At 45.2% G+C, this 24,447-nt stretch overlaps 1 protein-coding gene across 1 annotated transcript in view; it reads right to left on the bottom strand.

The window, feature by feature from the left end:
- The window catches only part of SYNJ2 (synaptojanin 2), a 745,535-nt gene that overhangs the window by 306,013 nt on the left and 415,075 nt on the right, over nucleotides 1-24,447 (bottom strand). The window contains exon 12 of the mRNA XM_086927319.1: nucleotides 22,767-22,958. Coding sequence (XP_086783445.1) covers nucleotides 22,767-22,958 — 192 coding nt within the window. The remainder of the gene's footprint in view (nucleotides 1-22,766; nucleotides 22,959-24,447) is intronic.

Here is a 24,447-nt window from a genome sequence, read left to right as displayed (position 1 = left end):
CCACAAAGTCTGGTGTCACCATAGTGACACTGGCACAAGTGTCCCTGTAGGCCTGAGCCAGTTTCTCATTGGTTAAGGGATTCTGCCTATATTTGCCCAGGTTACTGGGACTCACTGCAGTGGTCAAAGATAAGTCCACATCATATAGGAGAACTGCCTGTGTGGGGATTCTGACCAGGCCAGATTCCACCTCAGTACCCAGGGTTAACCCTACTAACACCTTAGGTTGTGCACTACCACTGCTGACTGTACTAGGGGGTGCAGTTGCTTTAGGAGCTGCAGTGGCAGGAACTGGATTTTTCTTAGTGCATTCACTACCCCAGTGTGAAACTGATTTGCAGGTATTAAACCAAGGTTTCTTTGGGCCATAATTCTTCTTTTTCTTTTTGTCATTTTGGGAACCACCCTCCTTATTACTAGTTTGGGGGCCTGAAGACTTCTGGTCCTTTTCTTTATCTTTATCTTTCTGATTCCCACCCTTCTGGTCTGTTTTCTTCTGGTCACCATGGTTCTGGGGTTTCTGCTTAATCCTTGTTCTGACCCATTTGTCTGCCTTCTTTCCCAATTCTTGGGGAGAGGTCAAATCAGAGTCAATAAGGTATTGATGCAACAGCTGGTTCTGACAGTTATTAAGGATCTGCTCTCTCATTATAAGATTGTACAATCCTGTATAGTCTGAGACTTTACTTCCCTGCAGCCAACCCTCCAGAGCCTTAGTGGCACAATCTACAAAATCAGTCCAGTCCTGAGTCTGTGCTTTTCGGGTGTCTCTGAACAACAACCTGAATTGCTCAGTGGTTAGGCCAAACCCTTCAATAAGAGCACTCTTCAGGACAGAGTAGTTTTTGGCATCCTCAGGTCTAACAGTGAGGAGCCTATCCCTCCCTTTCTCAGAAAAGGAGTACCATAAAAATTGCTGCCCACTGATCCTCAGGGACCTGCTGTACCATGCAGGCCCTCTCAAAAGCAGTCATCCATTTGTGGATGTCATCCCCTTCCTTGTAGGGGGGCACAATTTTTGTCAGGTTTCTATTATCATAGGCCCTGTCTTTCTCTTTAGGAAATTTGCTGCCACCAGTGGCATCTAAGCCACACAATTTTCTTTCTCTTGCTAAAGCAAGTTTAGCTTGAGCCAAGGCTATCTCTTCCCTCTCTATCTGGAGTTGGACAGCCCTCATCCTGGCCCTATGCTCTTTCCTCTGGGGGGAAGTCATTCCCCTTTGAGATTCTCTTGAGACACTAGAAACATGAGAGTCCCCTGATGGAGATCTCACCCTCCTGTTGCCTGGGAGAATTAAGTTATGAGATCTGGGGAGGTGCTGGCCCTCTCCATTCCCATGTAGGTCTAGATTGGTCTGGTTAAGCCTGCCAATCTGTACCTGGATCACCCTCTGATCCTGATCTTCAGGCTCCTCTATCTCTGAGCCATCCTCTTCCTCTTCCTCCTCCTCTTCTTCATCTGGAAGATCCTCATTCTCAGGGGAGTTCACCCCCTCACCTGAATCTAAGGGAGCCTGACTCACCTTATCTAAGTCATCCTTTTCCAGGATAGCTATCAGGGAAGGAATGGTAGGGCCTCTGCCCTTTTTTAGCCCCCTTGCTGTGCACAAGGCACCCAAGTCTTTGTGGCTAAGGTTGTCATATCTGGAAGTTGCCTTGGTAGGGTCAACTATTACAGGAGCAGAGCCTGAGGCTCCACCTGTATCAGACATGACTGCTAGTGAGGTGTAAGTGGTGCACTTACCTACACTAAGTGTTTTCCTACTGTACCTTGCTAGTGAGTTGTAGTCAGGGTGTGCTAATCCCCTTAATCTACAACTACTAAGTTCAGTAGAACTTAATATGCTAAGCTTTTGATTTTATATGTACCTAAGGTACTTGATGTGATCTTTCAATTTGATATAAAGATTGCAATGGTAAAACAAACAGCAAGCTCAAATCCGCACCGCTGCGCACCAATGTGAGAAGTTGGCCTGATATGTGGTGTTTCCAATTCTGGAACCACCTTGTATCAGTCCAAACAATCCCTTATGGTGTCTGGTTGTAAGTCAACCTTGTAGACAAGCTATCCATGGGGTAGCATGGACTAAGCAGCCTTAAAGGCTTAACCTAAGAGGTCGTGTTAAGCGAGCTGTTTTACCACATACAATCCTGTAATACCAAATGAAAGGACACCACACAAGTATATATTATAAAAATATATGTGTTTATTTCTAAATTAATCCCCAGTACTCTTTATGAGCAAAGGGGCACAAGCGTTAAATCAAAAGCACAGTATAACATACAAAGTTGCACAATTATGGATGAGGGCGGGTGGCCACTCAAACCATATAATAAAATATGGTATAAGAGATACCAATCGAACAGTGGTTAGGCCTAGGGCCTAGAGAATCGCTGGGAGCAGTCAGGACTAGCAATGCTGAAGTCGGGAGTAGCCCACGGAATTCGGGTGCAGCACGTAAAGTGCGGCTTGCACCAATGTAAAGTCAATGGTGCGTAAAAGTTACACAAAGTTAGTTTAAAGATACTTCCGCTGAACCTAGAGGAACAAAACTTAAGACACAGACCCTAGAGGTGTGTACCAGTGTAGGGACACCGGCGTTGCAATGTTACCTCACCCACAGGAAGTGGGTGCACAGGGTCGAAGTGGCGTCGGGTTTTGACACGCAGGTTCTTGGTGCTTGGAGCTGGAGAATCTGCAGGCGATGGGAAGCAGAAGTGTCCGGTGTGATCCAAGGGTGGATCGAAGTCGAGATGAATCTGAAAGCAGAGGGGACAGAGTCTGGGTCACTCAGCAGTGACCAGGGTGGAACCAGGACGGAACCAGGCAATGTCGGGCGCAATCAGATGGCTGTCGAGAGGCTTCTCTCCGCTGTCACGTGGGCTCTGGGGCATCTTCGACGTCCAGGAGCAGGTCACGATCTGTCCCACGCAGGTTCTCGCCGTCAGCACCGTCGGCTTCAAGATTGCAGCAAACAGCACTTGGCAAAAGCAATCCATGCGGAACCGGGAGATTGCTTCTCACTCGGACCAGGAGGGTCAGAGTGGGGGCTCCTTTTCACAGGAGCTGGCGCAGATCTGGAGCAACTAGAAAAGCGAGTCGTATTCAAGTTTTCGTCGGCACAGGGGCCACAAGCCAGCTGGCAAGTGACCGGGCCAACGCGTCGAGCCAACACAAGCAGAAGGGCCCCACGCAGCACTCGTCAAGTGTGGAGGGGGTAGCTTTGGTGCAAGTGTAGCTCAGGGTTGGGGCTTCTCCAACCCCGGTGTACAGTTTCGAGGGTCACTCGTGGGCTGCACGGTCAGCGTCCCGTGGCCTTTTCAAGATGGCGTGCCCCACGCTTCTGGTCGCCTCCACTGGTCTCAGCTCTGCAGGGACTGTGGATCGGGCTGGGAGAAGGCAGGCAAGCTTGATCTCGTTGATCTCTGTCGCTCGAGTTCCGGCGGGAACTGCAACAAAGCAAGGGTCGAGGTGCTGGTTGGCACCTGTTTGCACAGGGTGGTCACTCTGTAACCACAAGGGAGATTCTTCAGTCTTCTACGTCGAGTAGGAAGTCGAAGGGTCCAGAATTTGTTTCTTATGTTTCTTCAGGATGATCTGAGTTGCATTGGCACTGCTCCCACTCTTATTCGAATCTGGTGGGCTGGACATCCTGCTAGGTCCCCTCCTATGGGTGGGACCCGGGAAGGGGGTGGTTACACCCCTTTCCTTTGATCCAGGCCGCGCTGGGACTGGGGCTGGTGTGCCCCAGAACCGGTTTGGCTGGATTATGCAAGGGGCAGTCTTGTGCTCCCCAGGCAGTGTCTGGTTTCTTTGAAACCTCCCTGCTACAATCCACTATCTCCTGTCTGGGGTGGTTTGACACCGCCCTGCGACAGGAAACCCTTTGTCCAGGCCACCATTTGCTGAGTTTCGGTCAGCAGCAGGAGGCCAGACCTGTGTCTGTGGCAGAGGCATCCATTTTGTGGATCTGAGGCTCATTTTAAATCAACCGCGTTTCAGTAAAGTAACATGTCTTTTCCCTCTAGAAGGGTGGAATTCTACCCCCGTCGCCAGAACTGGCGAGGGGGTAGTATTTCAATTCGTATGACACCTTACACGACATGTTTTGATAAAGCCAAACCAGAGTTGCTATATAACCGCGAGGATTATAAGGCACTTAAGAGTATATGGTATGGCATTATCCCGGATCAGCTTAGGGAGTTGTTCCCGACAGCTGCAGACAGGCTCAGCTCATGCCAGAGCTCCATCTCACATAAAACCACGCACTCTGCCTCCAGGATTGGTAAGGCCTTCCATAGGAGGGCTCACAGGTTTATATGTGTCCAGATATAGGTTTAGATACAGGTATACTATATCTAAGCAAGGGGTGATTACACCCACTTGCCCCAGCTGAGTGATCAGCCAGTTGTGTCAATTTAAGAACCAGCCAGGGGTGGCAAAAGCTATGCTTCAGCCCCTGGTAGGCCTTGGTGGCACCTATGCCCTGAGCACCTATAGTGCATGGTACAGGGGCTGACAAGGAGTCCATTTCCAATTGTGGTATGTACCTATAGCACATGTATTATACATTTAGAGAGAGAACAGCAGGCTGGGGGTCTGATTTAGCAGGCCCACAGCCTCAGTAAGTCGAAAACCAGTGAAGCAAAAAGCAAAAATTGGGGTGACCATAGGATAGAAGACCCTACTCTCCTACAAGGCATGAGTGAATTGTGCTCTGCAGTGTGTGATGTGGTGTCAGACCTGAGTGTTGTGTGCTCTGTTGTGTGGGATGTGGTGGCAGGCATGAGTGTGATGTGCTCTGCTGTGTGTGATGTGGTGTCAGGCATGAGTGAATTGTGCTCTGATTTGTGTGATGTACTCTGAGACAGAATGCGAAATTACATGAAGGGTCAGGACAAAATGCAAAATGTTTTCAAAACGGTTATAGGCAGATAACGTGAATTATGGAGCGTCACTTTAAGCGGTGCTCTTATGCCAGGGAATAATGCGACAGAGATATATATTTTATAATTATACATTTTCCAGAATTCTTGTGTATTCCTAATACAGAACTAGTACTGTGCATCTGAGCCTAAAATAGGCTACTTTCACCTACTTACTCCTGATGTAATAATACGTCAGTGTGTTTAACACATGCCACTAGCAACATATGCAATCCACACAACAAGTTCAATACTAGAAAGCCAGACAAAGCCTTTCAACTTTCTTTTGTCAATAATACGAGTATCATTAAATTGGGTAAAGGTAACCATGCTTAATTGCAGTGTCTATGAACTGCAGAATTGAGAAGTGAGGCGTTGCATAAAACAAGTACTTGTTATCCATTTACTGTGAAACTACATGATATGGACACTGTAAGAGACAGTTTTTATATTACCTTATTTTAAAATGTATTAAAAAAAAGTTTTTTGTATTGTTATTTTGGGATTAGAGTTTAGTAGCATGTTAAGGGTATACAGAAAGCCTGGAATGTTTTCCCAAGAAAACCGCAAAAGTGAAACTGATGAATGTGCAAAAGTGAAACTAATTAATGTGATCGCACTGCCTGCTGCAGTATAGAGCGTTGGGGAGTGTAGGGGGGGGGGGAGAGTGGAGGCCAGCATCTGTGGTGGAATTGAAAGTACAGATGGAGGCACGCAAGGGGAGAGGGAATTGAAAAGCAGAGAGAGGCAGGCAAAGCGCACGCCCGAGCACATGCACTAAAGCTTTAGGCTGGCTATGCCAGCATCTGGTAGCACTTTTTTACCCCTTACAAAATGTCTCGCTAGCAACGCATGAGCGCTGGCTCAGCGAGAACTAAAAAGTGGCCAGTAACATCACATTTTTATGTAATTAGGCACTGGTGCAACAGAAACCAAAAACCTTTCAAAGTCTTCTTGTAATTTTCAGGTTACTGTGTTTATCCAGACCATTCCTTCACCAAAAGTAGTGACTGCCTCTATAAAAAGTGTTGGCTGCTCACATGGCATGCAGTTTGCATATATGATGCAATACGACATGAGAAACATGGTTCTTTTGAAGTGAGGATCTTCCGTAGATGCACATGATGTGCAGAGATGCCCACGAGGACACAAAAGAGATTTGGATGAGTTGTTAAGCACTTCTCGTAATACTTGTAGATCTGATCCTGATTCGGAGTCAATCCAATAAAGAGAGGTTTGTGAACGTATGTACGGATGGAAAAAAGCCACTGTTGCTGTTCCGCTCCAGTATAGTGTGTTCTAGCACTCCTACTGCTTCACTAGCAACTGATAATGCAATTGGGGAACGAAGGAGCCACTAATGAGTGAGTTGTCAATTTGCCATCTATTGCTTGAGCAAACAGAGTCTAAAATGTCTAAACTCTTGGTTTACTGAATAACGTTTTAGAGCTGCTCTTTAAAACAGCCTTAGTTGTCTCCCAAACTATTTTTTTTTCAAACGGTGCGCTTAAGTGTTAGTTAGATATTGCTTCCCTCAAGCTCAGTATGCAGCATGGCGAAATGGATCAGTTTTCTTTTTTGTCCATTTATTTTTGTAGCATATGCTCTGAAAAAAATATATATATGTTATTGCACGAGCTTGCCAAAGTCAGACCTGCTGGTTTGCCATTGCTTGTTGTAATTTCGTAGCCCAATGTTTGCAAACAACTCCCATTGAAGTATAAGAATCATTAAAGAAAACCAGCAGTTTAATTGTCTCCGTAAAAGAAACCCTTAAACTACCTAGAGAAAGCTTCTGGATTGCAGATTTGTCACACCCCACAGGTAATAATCCTGAAAAGAGCTTTTTTATTGATAGTCCCTCCAGTTCACCTATACTGAATTAATTCGACGGTATGAGCTCAGGAGCCATGGTGCTAAGCTGAGCAGATTTGGATCCTATACGGTTTCTCATAGCTGTCAAGGTTTTAGATTGTAGTTTGTGACATTTTCATAATTTCAGTGCAATTATGAGTGACATAACTTTCTCACTTTCTCGTGAGCAAAATCAAGCAATGAAGACGTGAGAAACATATAAATAGCAGAAATTGCACCCATCTGAGGAACGAGCAACGCTAAGAGAATCTTAAAATGGTAAAGCACCAGTAACCGTGGGGCACTAACGCTAACTAGATACTAGAGGTGCCAGAGTGGTCTCAGGTACTGACATAAGACAGAACTGATACAGGTCTCAAAGTTTGCCTTGCGAAGAAATCCCTATTAGACTAGACCATGAGAACCTCGCACTAATGTAGTAACTGTATGAAGTCTTTGTTTAACTTGCTATAAAAGAGTATAATTTCTCGTGCAACGTAGGAGACCCTTTCCCCATTCTATGAAGACGATTCTATGCTCGATTTTATGGATAACGGTCTATGGGTCTTTGAACTGCTCAGAACCAAATTCTGTATTTGTACAACGTTTACAAGTAGACTCTGGATAGTCATCTGTATCTACGACTTTACTCAAGTGATGCGGCTTCATTGGCTGTCCCAGTAGTGAGAAGGGTCCAGCGGGAAGCACCAGTCCTGGCAAGAGACTTCACCACTCCCGGGCTGGGTGTTCGTGCTCAAAAGCAAAACTACAAAATATGCAGAAGGGTCCCGGTGTGAGTCGTCGGCCTGACAGATCGAAGCCTGTGGTGCGCTTTGTTATCAGAGTCTGTTCGGCTTCTCTTCGATTTCTATTAAAGAAAATGCTCAATAAATGATGCGTCCTCGTGGGGTCGGACTCTGACCGCCCTGGTCACAGCCATCATGTGAACGCTTTCAGAACCGGACATGTTTGCCTCTGTGACACACATAGATTTGTCTTCTCTGTACTGTTCTCATTTACAATATCTTAAGAATAACTAGTAGAAACATCCTCTTAAGCCAGTTATACGATTGCAGCGCTCAATTCTTTTTGTGCATATGCTCGGGTTGGTTTGTTCTATTTATTACTTTATTAGTTTTCTCATGCCTGTGAAAAATTCATAAAGTCATGAAATAATTAAAATTAAAAAGGTTCTGGTTATTGAATGTATTAAAGTGAATGTTTTAATCATGAATATAAGTTAAATAATATGTTTTAAATTTGATTGTTAATGGGCCCTACGGTATACCGATGTTTTTGTGGGTATTAAATTGCCTAATAAACTACAATGTTTAAATTAGAATTAGCAGAGGGGAACAACATGTCATCATTTCACCGGTCAAATGCCTGCTGCGGTACTTCAGTGTGTTTAAGAGATGCGTGAAAACCTTTTTTTCTGTACAGGAATACACATCAATGCTTTATTTCTGTTTACAGACGCTTGCAGACTGTCGTCCTCTGTTCGAAGTGAAATCCTTTTGTCAGCTGCTTGGGGCTTCCTATCTCTGTGTCCTGGTAGACATGGGCGGTTTTCCAGCAAAAATATTAGGCCACAATTATGAGAGAGCAGTGACAGGGCAGCCAGCAGATCCGGTGTGAGGGAATGCTGAACACACAGCGAGCGAGGACACATTTTTGTGCTATCCCTCTACTGAGCTTTCCAGGGCTATATTGTTAGGTATTGGCCTTTGGTTATATTAAATGAGTGCATTTGTTATTGACATTCTGTTGAAAGGACAGTTATTGTTTGATGCAGTCCCCTGCTGAGATCACTTTCAGATTCACCTCATAGAGGCTGCTCATTTCCACCTAGCCTTTCAGCCTCTGCTTAGAGTTACTTGTATAGGGCACACAAGCGCACAGGCTATGAGCTGACCCACACACAGTGGAGGTTTGTATTACAATCATAGCTTCTTTTCAAAATCTCTGAAATTTGATAATCGCCGACTCCATCTTTACATGATTCAGGTCGACTTCAACACACTTATTCAGCAGTGGGCCTGCATGAACTCAGGGGAGGTCTGTGCTGTTGTGGTCAGCGCCGCAGGAGGTCTGTGCTGAGGCACTGTTGAATTTATGCTTCTCTCTTGGTTTCTATGGTAGTGAGGCCTCCTGGTGCTAACATACACTAACAGTCAGGCTGAGCATAACGGTGTCTGTTACAGCCCTGCCAAGTACCTCTCATCAAGCGTTAGACTAACGCATTTCAGTGTGGTGACCCGCATCACCGCGCTGAAATGGAAGGTCATGCATTTAAAGCACCAGTGTTTTGAGGTCTTGTTCCAGGATCAGTTTGTTGATGCCCCATAGCTTCCAGAGTTCAAGTTGTGCGCTTCTGGCTATGGCTGTGATGTGGCTGTGGAGATTTTGATTATTGCCAATGGTGATACAAAGGAATCTAGCAATATGGACAATGGTAGGGCAGGCAGTCACCCAGGATGGGAAAGTTGGACATCCATTCCTGAATTGGCGTTTTTGCTTTCAGTGCGGAGATCAAAAAAAAGAAACTCTATTGTATACCGACCCCTGAGCACACAGATATTATTATTGTATTTATCTCCACTTTTTCTTCTCCTATTTCACAAACAAGTCTATGGCAAGCCGAAATATATATCTGAATAAGCAAAGTCCACTCCTTCTGAGGTTAAGGTCACTTCAAATCTTCTAAATTTATTCCAATCAGGCTTTTCTGTATAGGTGGTACTTCAGCCTCTGTGTATAAATGGTACATCAGCCAACACGTGTTTCGTCGTGCATTAATACGTCACATTGACTTCCTCAGGGCTGCAACCAAATAAACATTGCCCATAGTTACAATAAATACGCTATATGGCATGAAGAGAAGGGAAAGTATAGTACACTTCACCCCCCAAGAGTATCCTGCTCATTCCATTAAATGTGTAGGCACTTCCCGTGAGAAAAAAGAAAGTTTATACCTCTATTTAGGATTCCAAAGTTGCACTCCAATTCTCTCTGAATACCTTATAGCCCAGTACAGTTAAACGTAGGGTTAGTAGGGTATATTCACCTCTAATTTCCTCAATTTATCCAAGATAATAACTTCCACGTTTTGCTACCAGGACTTCAATCTAAATAACAAAATAAGTGCAAACAAAATCACCAAACTCAACTTATATACATCAGCTTCCATAGTAACACATAAGCCTCCAAGGTTCTACCCAGATGTCTTAATCACTAAAAGTACGTACCCCACTTCATTATTAAATGAATATATCTCTTACGTAAAATTTTGCATGTGCCCGTCATTAACTCCTTGTTAATTGGGTTGAGTTTTAGATGATGGTTAGACATTCAATTTTGAATCTAATGGAGCGTGAATGAAAGGAGGGTAAGGTCTTTGGGAGAAGAGATGTTCCAGTATATTTGAGTGTCGTCAGAGTAGAGGTGGAAGAGAATCCCAGCGTTTCTGAGAATCACACATAGAGGTTCTAGGTACAGGTTAAAGAGGGTTGGGGAGAGGATTGAGCCTTGAGGGGACCTCTTGCTGTACATTGATTGGACTTGAAAGCGCATTGCCCATATTCACAATTTGGGAGCAGTGGTTAGGTAAGAGGAGAACCAATTGAGCACTGTGCCTCCACAGCCCATGCGTTGTTCAAGAGTATGAAGGAGGTCCAGATGGTTGACCGTGTCAAATGCAGTGGACAGGTCCAGGCGGACCAAGAGGCAGGAGTTCCCAGAGTCAAGGATTCTAAGGAACTTGTCTACTATTTGTAGGATTGCAGTTTCTGTACTTTGGCCTTGGAGGAAACCTGATTGGCGAGAGTCCAGGAGGTCGTGTGTTCGAATGTGGGAAGTGAGCTGGGAAGCAACCTAACTTTCAATGACTTTGCTTTAAAATGGAAGCGTTGAGACTGGTGGGTAGTTGTTCATGTTCTCTGGGTAGAGCGACTGCTTTTTCAATAGAGGAAAGACTAGTCCCACTTTTAGTCATTCTGGGAATAGGCCCTGTTGAAGAGAGGAGTTGACCATGTTGGTCCATAGGAGGAGTAGGTGTGTGGCAAGAGATTTGCAGATAGACCCTGGAATGGCATCCTGAAGATGGTTCATTGTAGGTCTTGTTCAGAAATGGGCGAGAATGAGGACAACGAATGAAGTGCCTTGCATGGTAGAAACTCCATTTCTGGAGGTTCATTGGTGTGTAACGAGGTGTAGCTGTTTTTTCGGTCAAAGAATTCCACAAAGATGTTGCAGCGGGCCACTGATGGCTCAAGAGCTGAAGTGGTGGATGGATTTGTAACTTGGGCTAGAACCTTGAACAGACGCTTTGGTCTGTTCTTTTCAGAATTCACAAGTGCCCTGAAGTGAGAGGATTTGGCTCTAAGGGTACGGTCTTTGTACTGTTTTCGCGCTTTGCGAAGATTATTAATACTTAGGTGAGAGGGCGCTGATCTCCATTCTTTCTCGCTCGTTCTGATAAGCTTTCTTTCTTCATAAAGTTCTTTTGAGAACCAGGTATTGAAGGGTTTTGGTCTAGATAATATGCACTTCGTGTGTGCAAATTTGTCAATAAGGGATTTCAAGCAGGAGCTGTATTTGTCGGTGGACTCATTAATATCAAGGTGGGTTGTAATCGAAATCAGGATAAGAAGGGCCATGGTGGCCATGGCTTCTGTGTCAAGGTTAGATGTGTCCCTGAACCATATTTTCTCTTTCTTGGGTTGCCAAGCAGTTTTGGTTGAAGAGCTGGAGAGGGAGAATGGGTTCTGCATCTGGTCATACCAGTCTCCTGGAATAGGGTCATACTACTGTAGATTGGGGGAATCTGAGATTAACAGGTCAATGATGGCGCTTTGTGATGTGTGGATATAAGGCAGCATTGTTGGAGATCATAGTCTTTGCGAAAGGCTGTAAAGGTGTCCACCAGGTTTTTACCCTCAATTCCCCGGTGGGTGTTGAAGTCTCCAAGGAAGATTGTGTTGTCTGAGCTGTTGAGAAGTGAAGAGATCCATATATCCCTCAATGAAGGGATTATTATTATCTGGTGGATGGTAAATCACATTCAGTCTTATGTTGGAGGTAGTGGGTGTGGGCATTTCTACTGACAAGCATTCGAAAGACTGAAACTGAGGAGTTTAGAGGATCCTGCATCTCAGTGAGTTTCTGTGAATGAGTGCAAGACCTCCGCCTCATCTATCTTCCCGTTCTCTATGTAAGATGGAGTAATTGGGAAGAAGTATAAGGTCAAGTGCGTGGTTAGATGAGTCGTTGAGCTACGTTTCAGTGAGGATCAGGATATCAAGATTATGGTCCAGGATCGAGGCAGATATCTCTAGACCGTGTTTGATTGCAGCCTGACAATTGTGTAGCATGCAGTGAGGGAGAAGCTGTTGACTTTCTGGACATGCTGTTGAGGAATGAAGGTTGGGATTTGTTTGTTAACAGAGGGTGAATGTAAACTGGGAAGGTGTGCTAAATTGCCTGAGGTCAGAGATAATGATGGGGATTGGGTCGCCCACAGCAGGAACATAGGGTGGTGGGGGTGGAACTAGAAGCTGTATAGCTTTCTAGGAGATTAGATAGTTCTGAGATGTCTATGGTTGATTGTGTCCATTAGGGTTTGGGTAGACAGCGGTCTCTTAGTATGTAGGAGGGTGTGGGGTGGAGGGATGGAGATTGATGAAGGAGGGAGCAGCAACTGATGGATAGAGAGACACTTAGATGGGAAAGAGCCGATGAGAGGATGTTGATTCTTCGAGAAAGGTGTGAGAACGAGGAAAGAAGCTTGTTGAGCAGAGACCAGTTATGTTCATGAGTTATGATTGGGCAGATGTGGGTTGTTAGTATCTGGTGTTAGGAGAAGTTATGGCAGTGGGTGATGAAGGGGTGGGTTGGGGAGGCCTATGGGTTGACTGTGGGGAGGGCGACCTGAGAGGGAGATACTGGTGTGTGGAGGTTGGAGATTGGCGGTGCAGGGATGGTCTGGGGTGGTCACGGTCTAGTGTTGGCTGTGAGCAATGGGCTGAGGGGGCATGTCTGACTACAGGAGAGAGGGGGTTTATCTGGGTGGACCATAAGGGGTAGGGAGTGTGTGATGGGTGTTAGAAATGAATGAAGAGGGGGGGCGTAGAGGATCATTGGAGGGCTTGGCAGTGGGATAAATAAGGAGGACTGTGGCCAGGATTGTGTTATTTGCTTGAAACATGATTTTCCTGTTGTTGTTGATGGAGATAGCAAGGTTGCCAGAGAGGCCGAAGGGAGAAAAGCATTTGAGTTTGCAACCAAAGGGTATGCTAGAGAGAGAGGAGGATGGGAGAAAATTGCACACAGATCTGATCCATAGGCCAGTGTTGTGTGTGAAGATGAGGAGGTTGGTTTTGAGGGCGCCTTTGCGTAGGCAATGATATTGGTCTGCAAAGAGGGTTTCCTGGTGGTCTCTCAGGGTCCTATGCATCAGGTTTTTCTTTGAGTATTTGGAAAGATTAGGGGAGTATTTGATCTTGAAAGCATTGATGCTAGACGTAGACAGGCACGATAGTGGAGAGCTGGGACCCAAGGGAGTCTCCGTCATTTTAGTGGGTGGTACGAAATGGAAGGTAAAATTAATGATTTAGATAACCAATGCTAGGGTTTGGGTGTCCTCACTGAGACTGCACCTTGATGACACCTCTTGCAGGTCCAGGATAAGACAGTCAATTGGGAGAGCAAGCAGAGGGTAGACATTCCTCTCAGTCTCCCCAGGAAGGATCCCACAATGCTCCATAAATAGCTTTGCTCACAAGTTTTAGCGAAGGGGTGGCAGAGGCAGCCAAGGAGAGATTGCAGATGGGCACTCCTTGGTAGGTTTTGTAGGATTTGGGCTGCCTCTGCAGTAACTGAAACTCCCCCCCCCCCCTTTCTTTAGCTGTGCTCTCGGTTGTAGCGGGGGCAAGAAGAGGACAGGCACTTCTCCTGGCCTCCACAGGAAGGCTCACACAATGATTTGGTCCCCAAAGACTGCAGAGGTAGGAAGGGAGACAGTGCAGTAGGGTGTTGGGTGCCCCCTAGTAGTTTCAGTAGGATTTGTGGTTCCGCGTCTGTAACTGAAGCCCCTGTGCTGCTTCCCCAGCTGAACTCCCAGTTGTGTTGCTCATCCAGCCCCAAGAGACGTGGGAGTAGTGGTGCGAGTTTCCTCTGTTGCTTGGTGTACCTGCTGCCTCTCATGATGCTGGCACGAGTCCAGACGGGCTGCGGCTGCCAGGAGAGAGTTTGGTGCCACTGCAGTGCAGCCTCATGATGCTGGTGACCTGTACCGTGGCTCGCTCCCCCTGCCAGACTACTCTGGTAATAGTTATGTTATTATATTTAATTATTTCACTGAGCAGAGAGAAATATTATAAATGTGTGTACTGTAAGTAGGTGCAGTGCACTACTACATGAAATGTGCGGTCACTGTATTGTCCAATTGGCACTCAACACCTCTTTATTTCACCACTATGCTGTCAATGGCTTCGGACACGCGCTGTATTCTAGGTGGAAATGCTTAGGAGGCAAATACACCAAAAAGGCAGTACAAAAAAAACACGTTGTGTTGTTGGCGCTGAGGGACCACACTTATCCACCACCAATACCACCCCCCCCCCCCCCCCCTGCCGCTTCATTAGCATCACTTGCCACAGTGTTGGAGGCTGGGGCACACTTGTCCGGTCCTGTCGCACTCCTGAATACTGTCTCTAACAAACACCATTGCGCTCAGCTTGACTGTTAGTATCGGTTAGCACCAGGAGGCCTCACTACCATAGAAACCGAGAGAGAAGCACAAATTTCAAGTGTCTCAGCACAGAACTCCTGCGGCGCTGACCATAATAGCACAGACCTCCCCTAAGTCCATGTCGGTCCACTGCTGAATAAGTGTGCTGAAGTCGACCTGAATAATGTAAAGATGGTATTCGGGCGCTTATCACATTTTTGAGAGATTTTGAAAGAAAGCTGTGATGTAATACAAGCCTCCACTGTGGGTCAGTGCATAGCCTGTACGCTTGTATAAACTATGCAAATAACTCTAAGCCAGGCGCTACACCCATTGGGCTCAAAGGGCTTCATTACCCCTCCCCCCCGGCTCCCCCGCCCCCGTCGTGTGTGTCAGCCCGGGCTGAGACGGCTTCCCAGACACACACACACAGACACAGTTTTTGAGCTTATCGCAGCCGCACCAGAGAGAGTACTTCACAGGTCTTTTAAAGGTCATTTACATGTTAACAAGGCTTTGTTGGTTTTTTTCACCCCTTCATCTCCACTCTGCCTATTGCTGGAAGAATTAGCCCCTCCCCCCGAAATTTTCAGTAGCCCCCACGCCCCGAAATAACAATAACTGTCCTTCTAACAAAATGCCAACAACAAATGCACTCATTTGATAAAACTAAGGTGACCAGCCGTCCCTGATTCCCCAGACAGTCCCGGCTTTTCAAGGACTGTCCCGGCATCGCAACACTTTTTGCTAAAACAATGATATGTCCTGGTTTTGAGAGAGGGTCAGGTGAGCGCGCACAATAATCAGTGTGGTGCAGGCACATGTTTGCTCCAACACTCTTAACACAAGGAAAAGAAGTTAAGTGGGTTAAAAAGCGCTCTGTTAACAAAACCAAAGAAGTTCAGTTGTTTAGAAAGTCGCCTGCTGTGCTACCTCGCCTCATCCATGCAGCACTTTAATACGAGATGAATAGGTGTCACATCACCCCAAGCCACCGGCACTGGCGAAAAAGCTGTCCTTTTTTTAGGTCTCGTGGCGTTAACCGCGCGAAGCGCGATCTCGCCAGAGACCTATTGTTAGCGACTGCTTTCCAGGAGACAAGACTGGCCACGCGCATGTGAAAGAGTCGGAATTGAGTGGGCCACGCGAACGTGCGTTCCATTGAGCAGCTTATGGTTCCCTTCCAATGCGTGCTTAGAGAGACAGTGCTTTCACTTTGTTTAAGTTTCGTTTTTACTGCTGTCCAGATGGCTCTGGGAGTGCGCGGTTAGAGCAACAGTGTTGCCAGCTTTCATTTTCTTTAAGTTTCGTTCTTACTGCTGTTGCCAGTTTTCATTTTCTTTAAGTTTCGTTCTTACTGCTGTCCAGATGGCTCTGGGAGTTTTGTGCACACATGAACACGCGCTCCATTGTCTAGGTAGCTTGTGAAAGCAAGTGGCGCCTTGCTGGCAGTAGTAAATGTAAATATTCATGGGTTTTTAGGGTGCTGTGAAGTGTCAGCTTAACACCATGAGAGGGTTTAACAGCATGTGAGAGGATGCTATTTGTTTACATGGCACCGCGTGTCGACTTGAGTAAATTGTAATTCGCGGCTTTGACTCGAAGCATTTCGATGCATTTGTAAAGGTACATTGTGTTATAAGCTGAAAATATTCGGCTTTTAGGGTTCTTTACTCCATCAGTGATGCATTTCAATACCTGCCAGGACGTACACGACATGAGTGTTCTGTACTCCGTTAGTGCTGTATTTTGATACCTTCCACGATGACAGGACATGAGGGTTTTGTACTCCGTTAGTGATTCATTTCAATACCTCCCATGACGTACAGGTGCCCGCTATTGTGGCACTATGAGAATTAGGCTTTTTGTGACGGTAATTGAAAGTGACGTGATTTAAGTATGTCCAGATGGTTCTGAGTTTTGCACACACTTGAACACGCGCTCCAATACAATTAATGCCATTGTCTAGCTGTCCAGATGGGTCTGTATAAGGACAGGCAGGACAGAAATGCTGTGGATTTCCGCCAGCAGTAATGCATTTCCATATTTGTCACGACGTACACAACATGATACCTGCCACGACGTACAGGGGCCCGCTAACCTGCCACTATGTGTCATGCCTTTTTAAAATGGGCTTTTTAGAAACGGCTCCATTGTCTAGTTGTCTAGAGGGATGTGTCTGTGTAAGGACAGGCAGGCCGGTAGTGATGCATTTTGATACCTGCCACAACGACAGGCAGGACAGAAATGGTGTACATTTGCGCCTTTGTAGGGTTCTGTATTCTGTTAAACTAGGTTTTTTGCGACGGCAATTCAAAGTGACGTGATTTAAGGACAGGCAGGCCGGTAGTGATGTATTTCGATACCTGCCACGACAGAAATGCTGTACATTTCCGCCAGCAGTGCAGGAGGCAGTGGCATAACTAACTAAGGGGGGGGGTGTTGCCAGGATACAGGCACAAGCAGAAAGCAGGGAACATGACCACCGTAGGAGAGAAATCACAAGGCCGCTATGTGTCTTGCCTTTTTACAATGGGCTTTTAGCGACGGCTCCATATGGTTCTGATGAACACGCGCTCCAATACAACTAATGGTGGGGAAGCATAACATTAAAGACAAACAACTAAAGACAGGCATGACAGCAAGGTATGAGCAGGAGGCAGTGGCATAACTAACTAAGGGGGGGGTATTGCCAGGATACAGGCACAAGCAGAAAGCAGGGAACATGACCACCGTAGGAAAGAAATCACAAGGCCACTATGTGTCTTGCCTTTTTAAAATGGGCTTCTAGCGACGGCTCCATTCTCTAGGTGGCTTATAAAAGCTGCGTGTATTTAAAAGCAAGTGGTGCCTTGCTGGCGATAGGGTAAAATGGGCTTTTTCGACACAGCTCCATTGTCTAGCTGTCCAGATGGATCTGTATAAGGACAGGCATGATAGAAATGCTGTACATTTGCGCCTTTGTAGGGTTCTGTATTCTGTTAAATTAGGCTTTTTGCGACGGCAATTCAAAGTGACGCGATTTAAGTTTGTCCAGATGGTTCTGAGTTTTGCACACACTTGAACACGCGATGTAATACAATTAACGATGGAGAAGCATAACATTAAAGACAAACAACTAAAGACAGGCAGAACAGGAATGTATAAGCGTTTTTTTCTTTTCCAGCTTTCAGTTTAAGTTTTGTTCTTACTGCTGTCCAGATGGATTTCTAGGAGACAAGACCTGTCCACACGCATCTGCCAGGATTGGATCGGAGCGGGTGGCGCGCACAACCACGCGCTCCGATTCCGGCAGGCTGGTCACAGACACACCCACACAGAGACACGCGCACACACACACACACAGGCACACACGCAGAGACATACCCATACGCACACACACTAGCGCACATACACGCACGCACACACACGAGCGCACAGAGACACACACCCCCCCGCCACACACACACACACAAGAGCGCACACACACACACACACACACACACACACACCAGCGCAGAGACACCCCCCTCCCCCGCCGCCACCCCCCACTTCAACTAAGCCCCACTCACCTCACTCCGGACTTCAGCCGCCACCGCAGGGCTCTCCCTCGGGCATGGGAGCCCCGCGTCACCCCTGCTCCTCTGGCCGGGCACTCCGCGGGCGCGGGCTTCCAGCAGAAACGGAAGTCCCGCCCCACGGCAGGTTTCGGCAGTGCACGCGCACGTCTATTCCTGCTACCGCTCATTCCGCTCTCTCGCCCTGGGGTCGCATATCTGGTATGGGTTTTACCTTTTTTTTTTACAATAGCAATTTTTTTTTATTGTTATTATTTATGTAATGCGAATTTGTACAGCGCAAACTTTACCCGAAGGTGTTGCTCGTTATTACTGGTTTGGCCCCAGAACAGCCTGATAGGGGGACATCTTTTTCCGACTGCTGAACACTTTGTACGTTGTGGGCTGAACTCTCCTCACGACCCGTGTGATGCTTCCCGAGGGCTCCTGCTGCGGGGCAACAGGTGGAAGAGAGCCCGTGAGAGTGAAGCGGGGTCCGGCCTGTACTGCATGGATCCTCTCCCGAGCTTAGTCCCGAGCTTAGACTTAAACATGCAGCTGAGGTAGCAAAGTCTTTACATTGAGAAACTTCACTGCATTTATCCAGCCAGCTTGCACCCAGTAAAAAGAAGGAAGCACCGTAACAGCTGTGAGCCCGGGCCTAAGGTGCATCATCAGAGCTGTGTGAATAATAACAGCTGTGAGCCCATGCCTGAGGTGCATCAGAGCTGTGTAAATAATAACTGCGTCAGCCCCGTGCGTGAGGTGCATCATCAGAGCTGTGTGAATAATAACAGCTGTGAGCCCGTGCCTAAGGTGCATCATCAGAGCTGTGTGAATGATAACTGCGTCAGCCCCGTGCGTGAGGTGCATCATTAGAGCTGTGTAAATAATAACAGCTGTGAGCCCGTGCCTAAGGTGCATCATAGCTGTGTAAATAATAACTGCGTCAGCCTCGTGCGTGAGGTGCATCATCAGAGCTGTGTGAATAATAACAGCTGTGAGCCCGTGCCTAAGGTGCATCATCAGAGCTGTGTGAATAATAACTGCGTCAGCGCCGTGCGTGAGGTGCATCATCAGAGCTGTGTGAATAATAGCTGTGAGCCCGTGCCGGAGGTGCATCATCAGAGCTGTGTGAATAATAACAGCTGTGAGCACGTGCCTAAGGTGCATCATCAGAGCTGTGTGAATAATAACAGCTGTGAGCCCGTGCCTGAGGTGCATCATCAAAGCTGGGTAAATAATAACTGCGTCAGCACCGTGCGTAAGGTGCATCATCAGAGCTGTGTGAATAATAACAGCTGTGGGCCCGCGCGTGAAGTGCACCATCAGAGCTGTGTGAATAATAACTGCGGCAGCCCCGTGCGTGAGGTGCATCATCCACATTGCTCAGGTCACCCAAATTCCTGCACTCTCTACCACACTGCTTTAAAAAACAGCATACTCTTGCACACACTCTCACTGCTCACCAATTCAAAGTTTGCTAAAAATGTTATGTACCGCATTGTCATACACAATGCCAATAACTCAAACTTTAATGCTGCGAGACCTATTGCATTGTAAATGCTTGTTATTTTTATGGCTGTGTCCCGGTTTTTCATTCTGCATAATCCACAGCCAATACCTAACAGTGTAGCTCTGGAAAGCTGAGAATGGTGATAGTGGCAAAAATGTGTCCTCGTTCGCTGAGTTTTCCTCGCTCGTTGTGTTTCCAGCATTCACTCACACCGGATCTGCTGGCTGCCATGTCACTGCTCTCTCATAATTGTGGCTTTATATTTTTCCTGGGAAACCCACTCATGCCTACCAGGACACAGAGATAAGAAGCCCCAAGCAGCTGACAAAAGGATTTCACTTTGAACAGAGGTCGACAGTCTGCAAGCGCTTGTCAACAGAAATAAAACATTGCTGTTTATTCCTGTACAGAAAAAGGTTTTTCACGCATCTCTTAACACACTGAAGTCCCACAGCAGGCATTTGACCGGTGTAATGATGACATGTAGTTCCACTCTGCTAATTCTAATTTAAACCTTGTAGTTTATTAGGCAATTTAATACTCACAAAAACATACTGCGTGGTCCATTAGCAATCAAATATAAAACATATTATTTAACTTTTATTCATGATTAAAACATTCACTTTAACACATTCATTAACAAGAACATTTTTAATTTTACTTATTTCGTGACTTTTATTAGTTTTCTCATGCCTGTGAAAAAATGAAAGTAATAAATAGAACAAACCAACCCGAGCATATGCACAAAAAGAACTGAGCGCTGCAATTGTATAACTGGCTTAAGTGGATATTGTAAATGAGGACATTATCGTCTGAAACCTCGGAAAGAGACTACTGCCTTTCTGATTGAGATCGCCAGGCTTGGCTTTCTCCTGTATAAGTTATCGATACAGAGATTTTATCCTTAACCAAAATAGGACCCTATCTGTGAGGCCCCTTTCAGTTTTTTCAAAATTCGATTACTCTGCTTCGAGTTAATCACCAAATTAGATTAGAGGGACTTGTTTCACAAAAAACTGTGTGTCCTGAAGATGGTCTGACAGATGAACTCACCAAAACAGACCGAAACGTCGACTGTTACATCCATTTCCCTAGCATTTGAGTTGTCTGAGGAATTGTTCTTTATTGCTTTAGATACATCTTCCTTTCTATATACTTTTGGAATGGTTGTTTACACATGATTTGTAGGCTCTTTTATGTATCATCATGGTGTTTTATGGTCTTTAAATGTATCCCTTACATTTCTGTTTCACATTAAAACTGTGTATTTAGAAAAAAAGATATACCTGTGTTTCTCTAACTGCTCTGCTGAATATTCCTCCCTTTGAATAATTACATTGATGTTTAGATTTTTTCAATGTTCAGTCACCATTTGGGGCTCAACATATTAGTAATACGTTTATATTAAATTTGACTAAGATTAAGTAATAAAATCCCTTGCAGGCATCTCTACCTAAAACTTAGTTTAGAGAAGGCTTTCCCACTTGGTAGAAAAGCTTTACTTGATTCATACTTCACTGCCTTTCAGAGGCTTTCTACCTGGACACTTTAATCCAGACTTCCCCCCAATTTTCCCTGGCTTCCTCCTTACTTTGTAGTGTGGGGTTTCTCTTCAGGGGAAATCGAGTCTGCTATGTTAATTTGAGACAACTTTATAACAGTTAGTCATTGCATTTATGATTTTGAATTGCTTTGAAGTATATTGACTAATGCATTAATGTATTGGCTATAAAAATTCCACTAATTTGATGATTTCACTTTGAAACTTTGCTACCCTTTTAATACTCCTTTAAGGTTTGTAAATCTAATACTGTCTGTCATTTTTGTGAGGCATAATGGGCTTCATGTTATTGAAATGCATTCACTGCCATGTCAGCCTCAGTTGGAACTAAAGATCTATCTCCGTGAGTGCAGCCTAAACTTGAAGTTACACCAAAATTTGCACGGGCAAAGTGCTGCCACACATTATTATCTAGGATAAACAGACATGAGGATACAGAAAGATCCACAAACTCAAGAACCTGGATCCTGGCTGCAAACAATCACTTCCCTGCTGGTATAGACTGCCTGACAAAAAAAATAGTTTTTACTTCAATGACTTTGTGGAGAAGATATCTCACAAGAGTGTAGAGTGATAAGTACATCCAGAAAGGGGATGCTTTTGTAAGCCAGTTCTCCAGGGCCGGCTCCTCCGCTATGGCAGAGGAGCGTCATCCACTGCTTTTAACTTATTATTATTTTATGCTTCTGCTTTACGGGCATCTGCTCTGCTCTTGGATCAGGGAGTAGTGGTTTGCCCAGTCCTAAGTGCGCAACAACTGTTTGGTCGGCCCTCTCGGGCCACCCAAACCAGTCGTGTGCACTTTCTCCATTCTCCATGCAGGCTGCATTACAGCGTTGTGATTGGCTTAGAGGGGGGAGACTGGCTGCCTTCTTCCTGTTCCTCAAGTCAGAGGCAGGAGAGCAGTAGCAGAGACGCAAGACCCGGTGGCAAGGTAAGTTTCTTTTTTTTTCCCGACCCCCGTGCGATCCCCCCCCCCCACCCAGTGATTACCCTGTTGCGAACCTCCTCGCGATCGCCCCGACACTCACGAACCATGCCGGCTGCCACTGCAGTTCTCCTGCTAGAGACTACCTGGTGTGACTGCTCCCCAACGAAAAAGTCTTCTTAAACAAAAACAAAAAAAACCAGTATCTACCTGCTAGTTTCAACCATTTGGCATTAGAAACAGGCTTTCTGCAGCTATTCCGGATTTGAACAGCTAGAAACGAGACACCCAATGTGCACATGTGTATGGAGTGAAATTTCTTTACAAAGTTAGATTCCATTTTGCATTGGTCTGTATTCCGCTCAATCAAGCATATACTAGGGTATTGTCCAGTTTTTCTTACTAGTACTGTGGTGTGCCATGGTCTACAGAGCTATTCCAGAAGTGCTGTCCATCTCGGCAATGCTAAGAATTTCCAGAGTTTCCTGGATCGAGAAGCCAAATTGTAGTCAACAGATCAATATGGCCGCAACAAGCTATGGCAACAGTAACATTAATTTGAAGTACATAATGGATAGAGAACAATTAAATCCTATTCCAATGTCAGATCCCTTCTATTAGGATGAAACTAAACTGATAATTCTATTTTGATAGACATTTAAAGATATTATAATCAACCATAATTGTTTGTTGCAGCCATCATATTTCTGTCTTACCCTGGAATTCAGTAGCTCCAGAAAGCTTGGGAGAATCCAATAGCCAGTCTGTTAGTTCGCGAGTGCTGAGAACATTACTTCGAAACTGTTTGCCGCCATTGACGTTCCAGGTTCCCATAGCAACTCTAATTCTCTTGAAATTTGTGAACTCAAACTGACATTCCGTCATTGCTTTCAAAATGCTGGGAGTCACTGTTAAAGGAAAAAAATAGGATTATTTAACTTAACAACTAGTATTCTGTGTGACACAGGTCCATCTAATATGTTAATCATAAAATATTATATTATTTGATTAAGCAAGCTATGGAAATCCTATGTTTTTAACATCTCAAACATAAAAAACCTAAAACACATCGAAAAGATTGTACACTTTTTGGCCAGGGACATAGAATGCTAAGGGAATTATCTCCTTTGGGTAGACTCTCACCCTTTCAACCAAGCTGAAACCGTTAAAATAACATTTAAAACCTCTTCCAATTGTGCTTTCATTATGCAAATTAAGGTATATGAAAGCTATAATGACCTGGGCATCAGGAGTTCCCAGTTAGTCTACCAAAGAAATACCTCAAATTGGTCATTATTGACAGGGCCTCCTAGCTCACACATACTGGTGAATATAGAACATTGATGCTGCATAAACAAATTGAGATATAGCTTGTCCATTGCTGCATATTGAGGTTTGTAGCTCGAAGAGTTCTATGGTGCTAGGACTCTTTCGAACGAAAGACAGCAAGAGCTGCTGTGCCCGTACTATAGTCTCAGCTGAAAAATTACAGAAATCTTAGGCTCCAATTCACTGTACCATGACCTGCCATGCAAGCCTTTTTCTGAAACGGAAAAAGGATGTCAACAGTGTCTGCAAGCATGCTGTCTGAAGACCATGGGTGCGTTAGTCTCTGTCCCGCCTACCTCGGAGTACTAGAGAAAATGAAATTATAAAACTAATCTCCTTTTGTGCAGAATGTTTTAACAAAAGGCATCCATTTGTGTTTGGATCCAAATGCCAAGATAGCAAAGGGCGAATTTTCTTTCAGAACAGACTAGACCAAACAATGTAAATGCTTAATTATATGCATAACTAAGATGGCCTAAGACAATTAGTAGAAAAAGTCACACCATTTGTTCCAAAGTTTGAGAGGTGTAGTGTGCTGAGAAACGTCTTCTATCCAGCCAGCCACATGAATTTTAAAACAGTACACTAAGCCTTGCTAGAGTAACCATCTGGTATTTGGCCATTGTTGCTTTGCAAAATTGTCATTAACCATTCATTTTATGTCAGAAGTAGTGTTTTTCTAATGGATGAAAAACTCACAAACTGCACAAATGCCAGACGTTACATGAGAGGTTATGTGTGTTTTGGTAGTTACAGCATGGATTCTTTCCAAAAAGTCATAGTATACTTGAAAAAGGCATAGAGTCCGTAGTGCTCCACATTTGTACCTGCAGGGCTAAATAAAATCGAATATTGAAGAATTGCAAGGGTCCCATTAGCAGAAAGGGAGTCTTAGATGTAAAGGAGGTGATGAACCAATGTATCTAAGCTTCATGAATCCACTATTATGTTGATCAACAACGTCATAAGCTCTGGATAGGCCCAGAACTGCCAGAAGTCAAGGTTCACCTTTGTCTGTGACTACAATGCCTCATACGGTGGAATATCTCCTGCTGCTTGCAGATAGAT

This window comes from Lissotriton vulgaris, chromosome 6, assembly GCF_964263255.1.
Source record: "Lissotriton vulgaris chromosome 6, aLisVul1.2, whole genome shotgun sequence".
Classification (NCBI taxonomy): Eukaryota; Metazoa; Chordata; class Amphibia; order Caudata; family Salamandridae; genus Lissotriton; species Lissotriton vulgaris.
The sequence above is the reverse complement of the archived record's forward strand: the minus strand, read 5'-3'. Positions and strand labels throughout refer to the sequence as shown.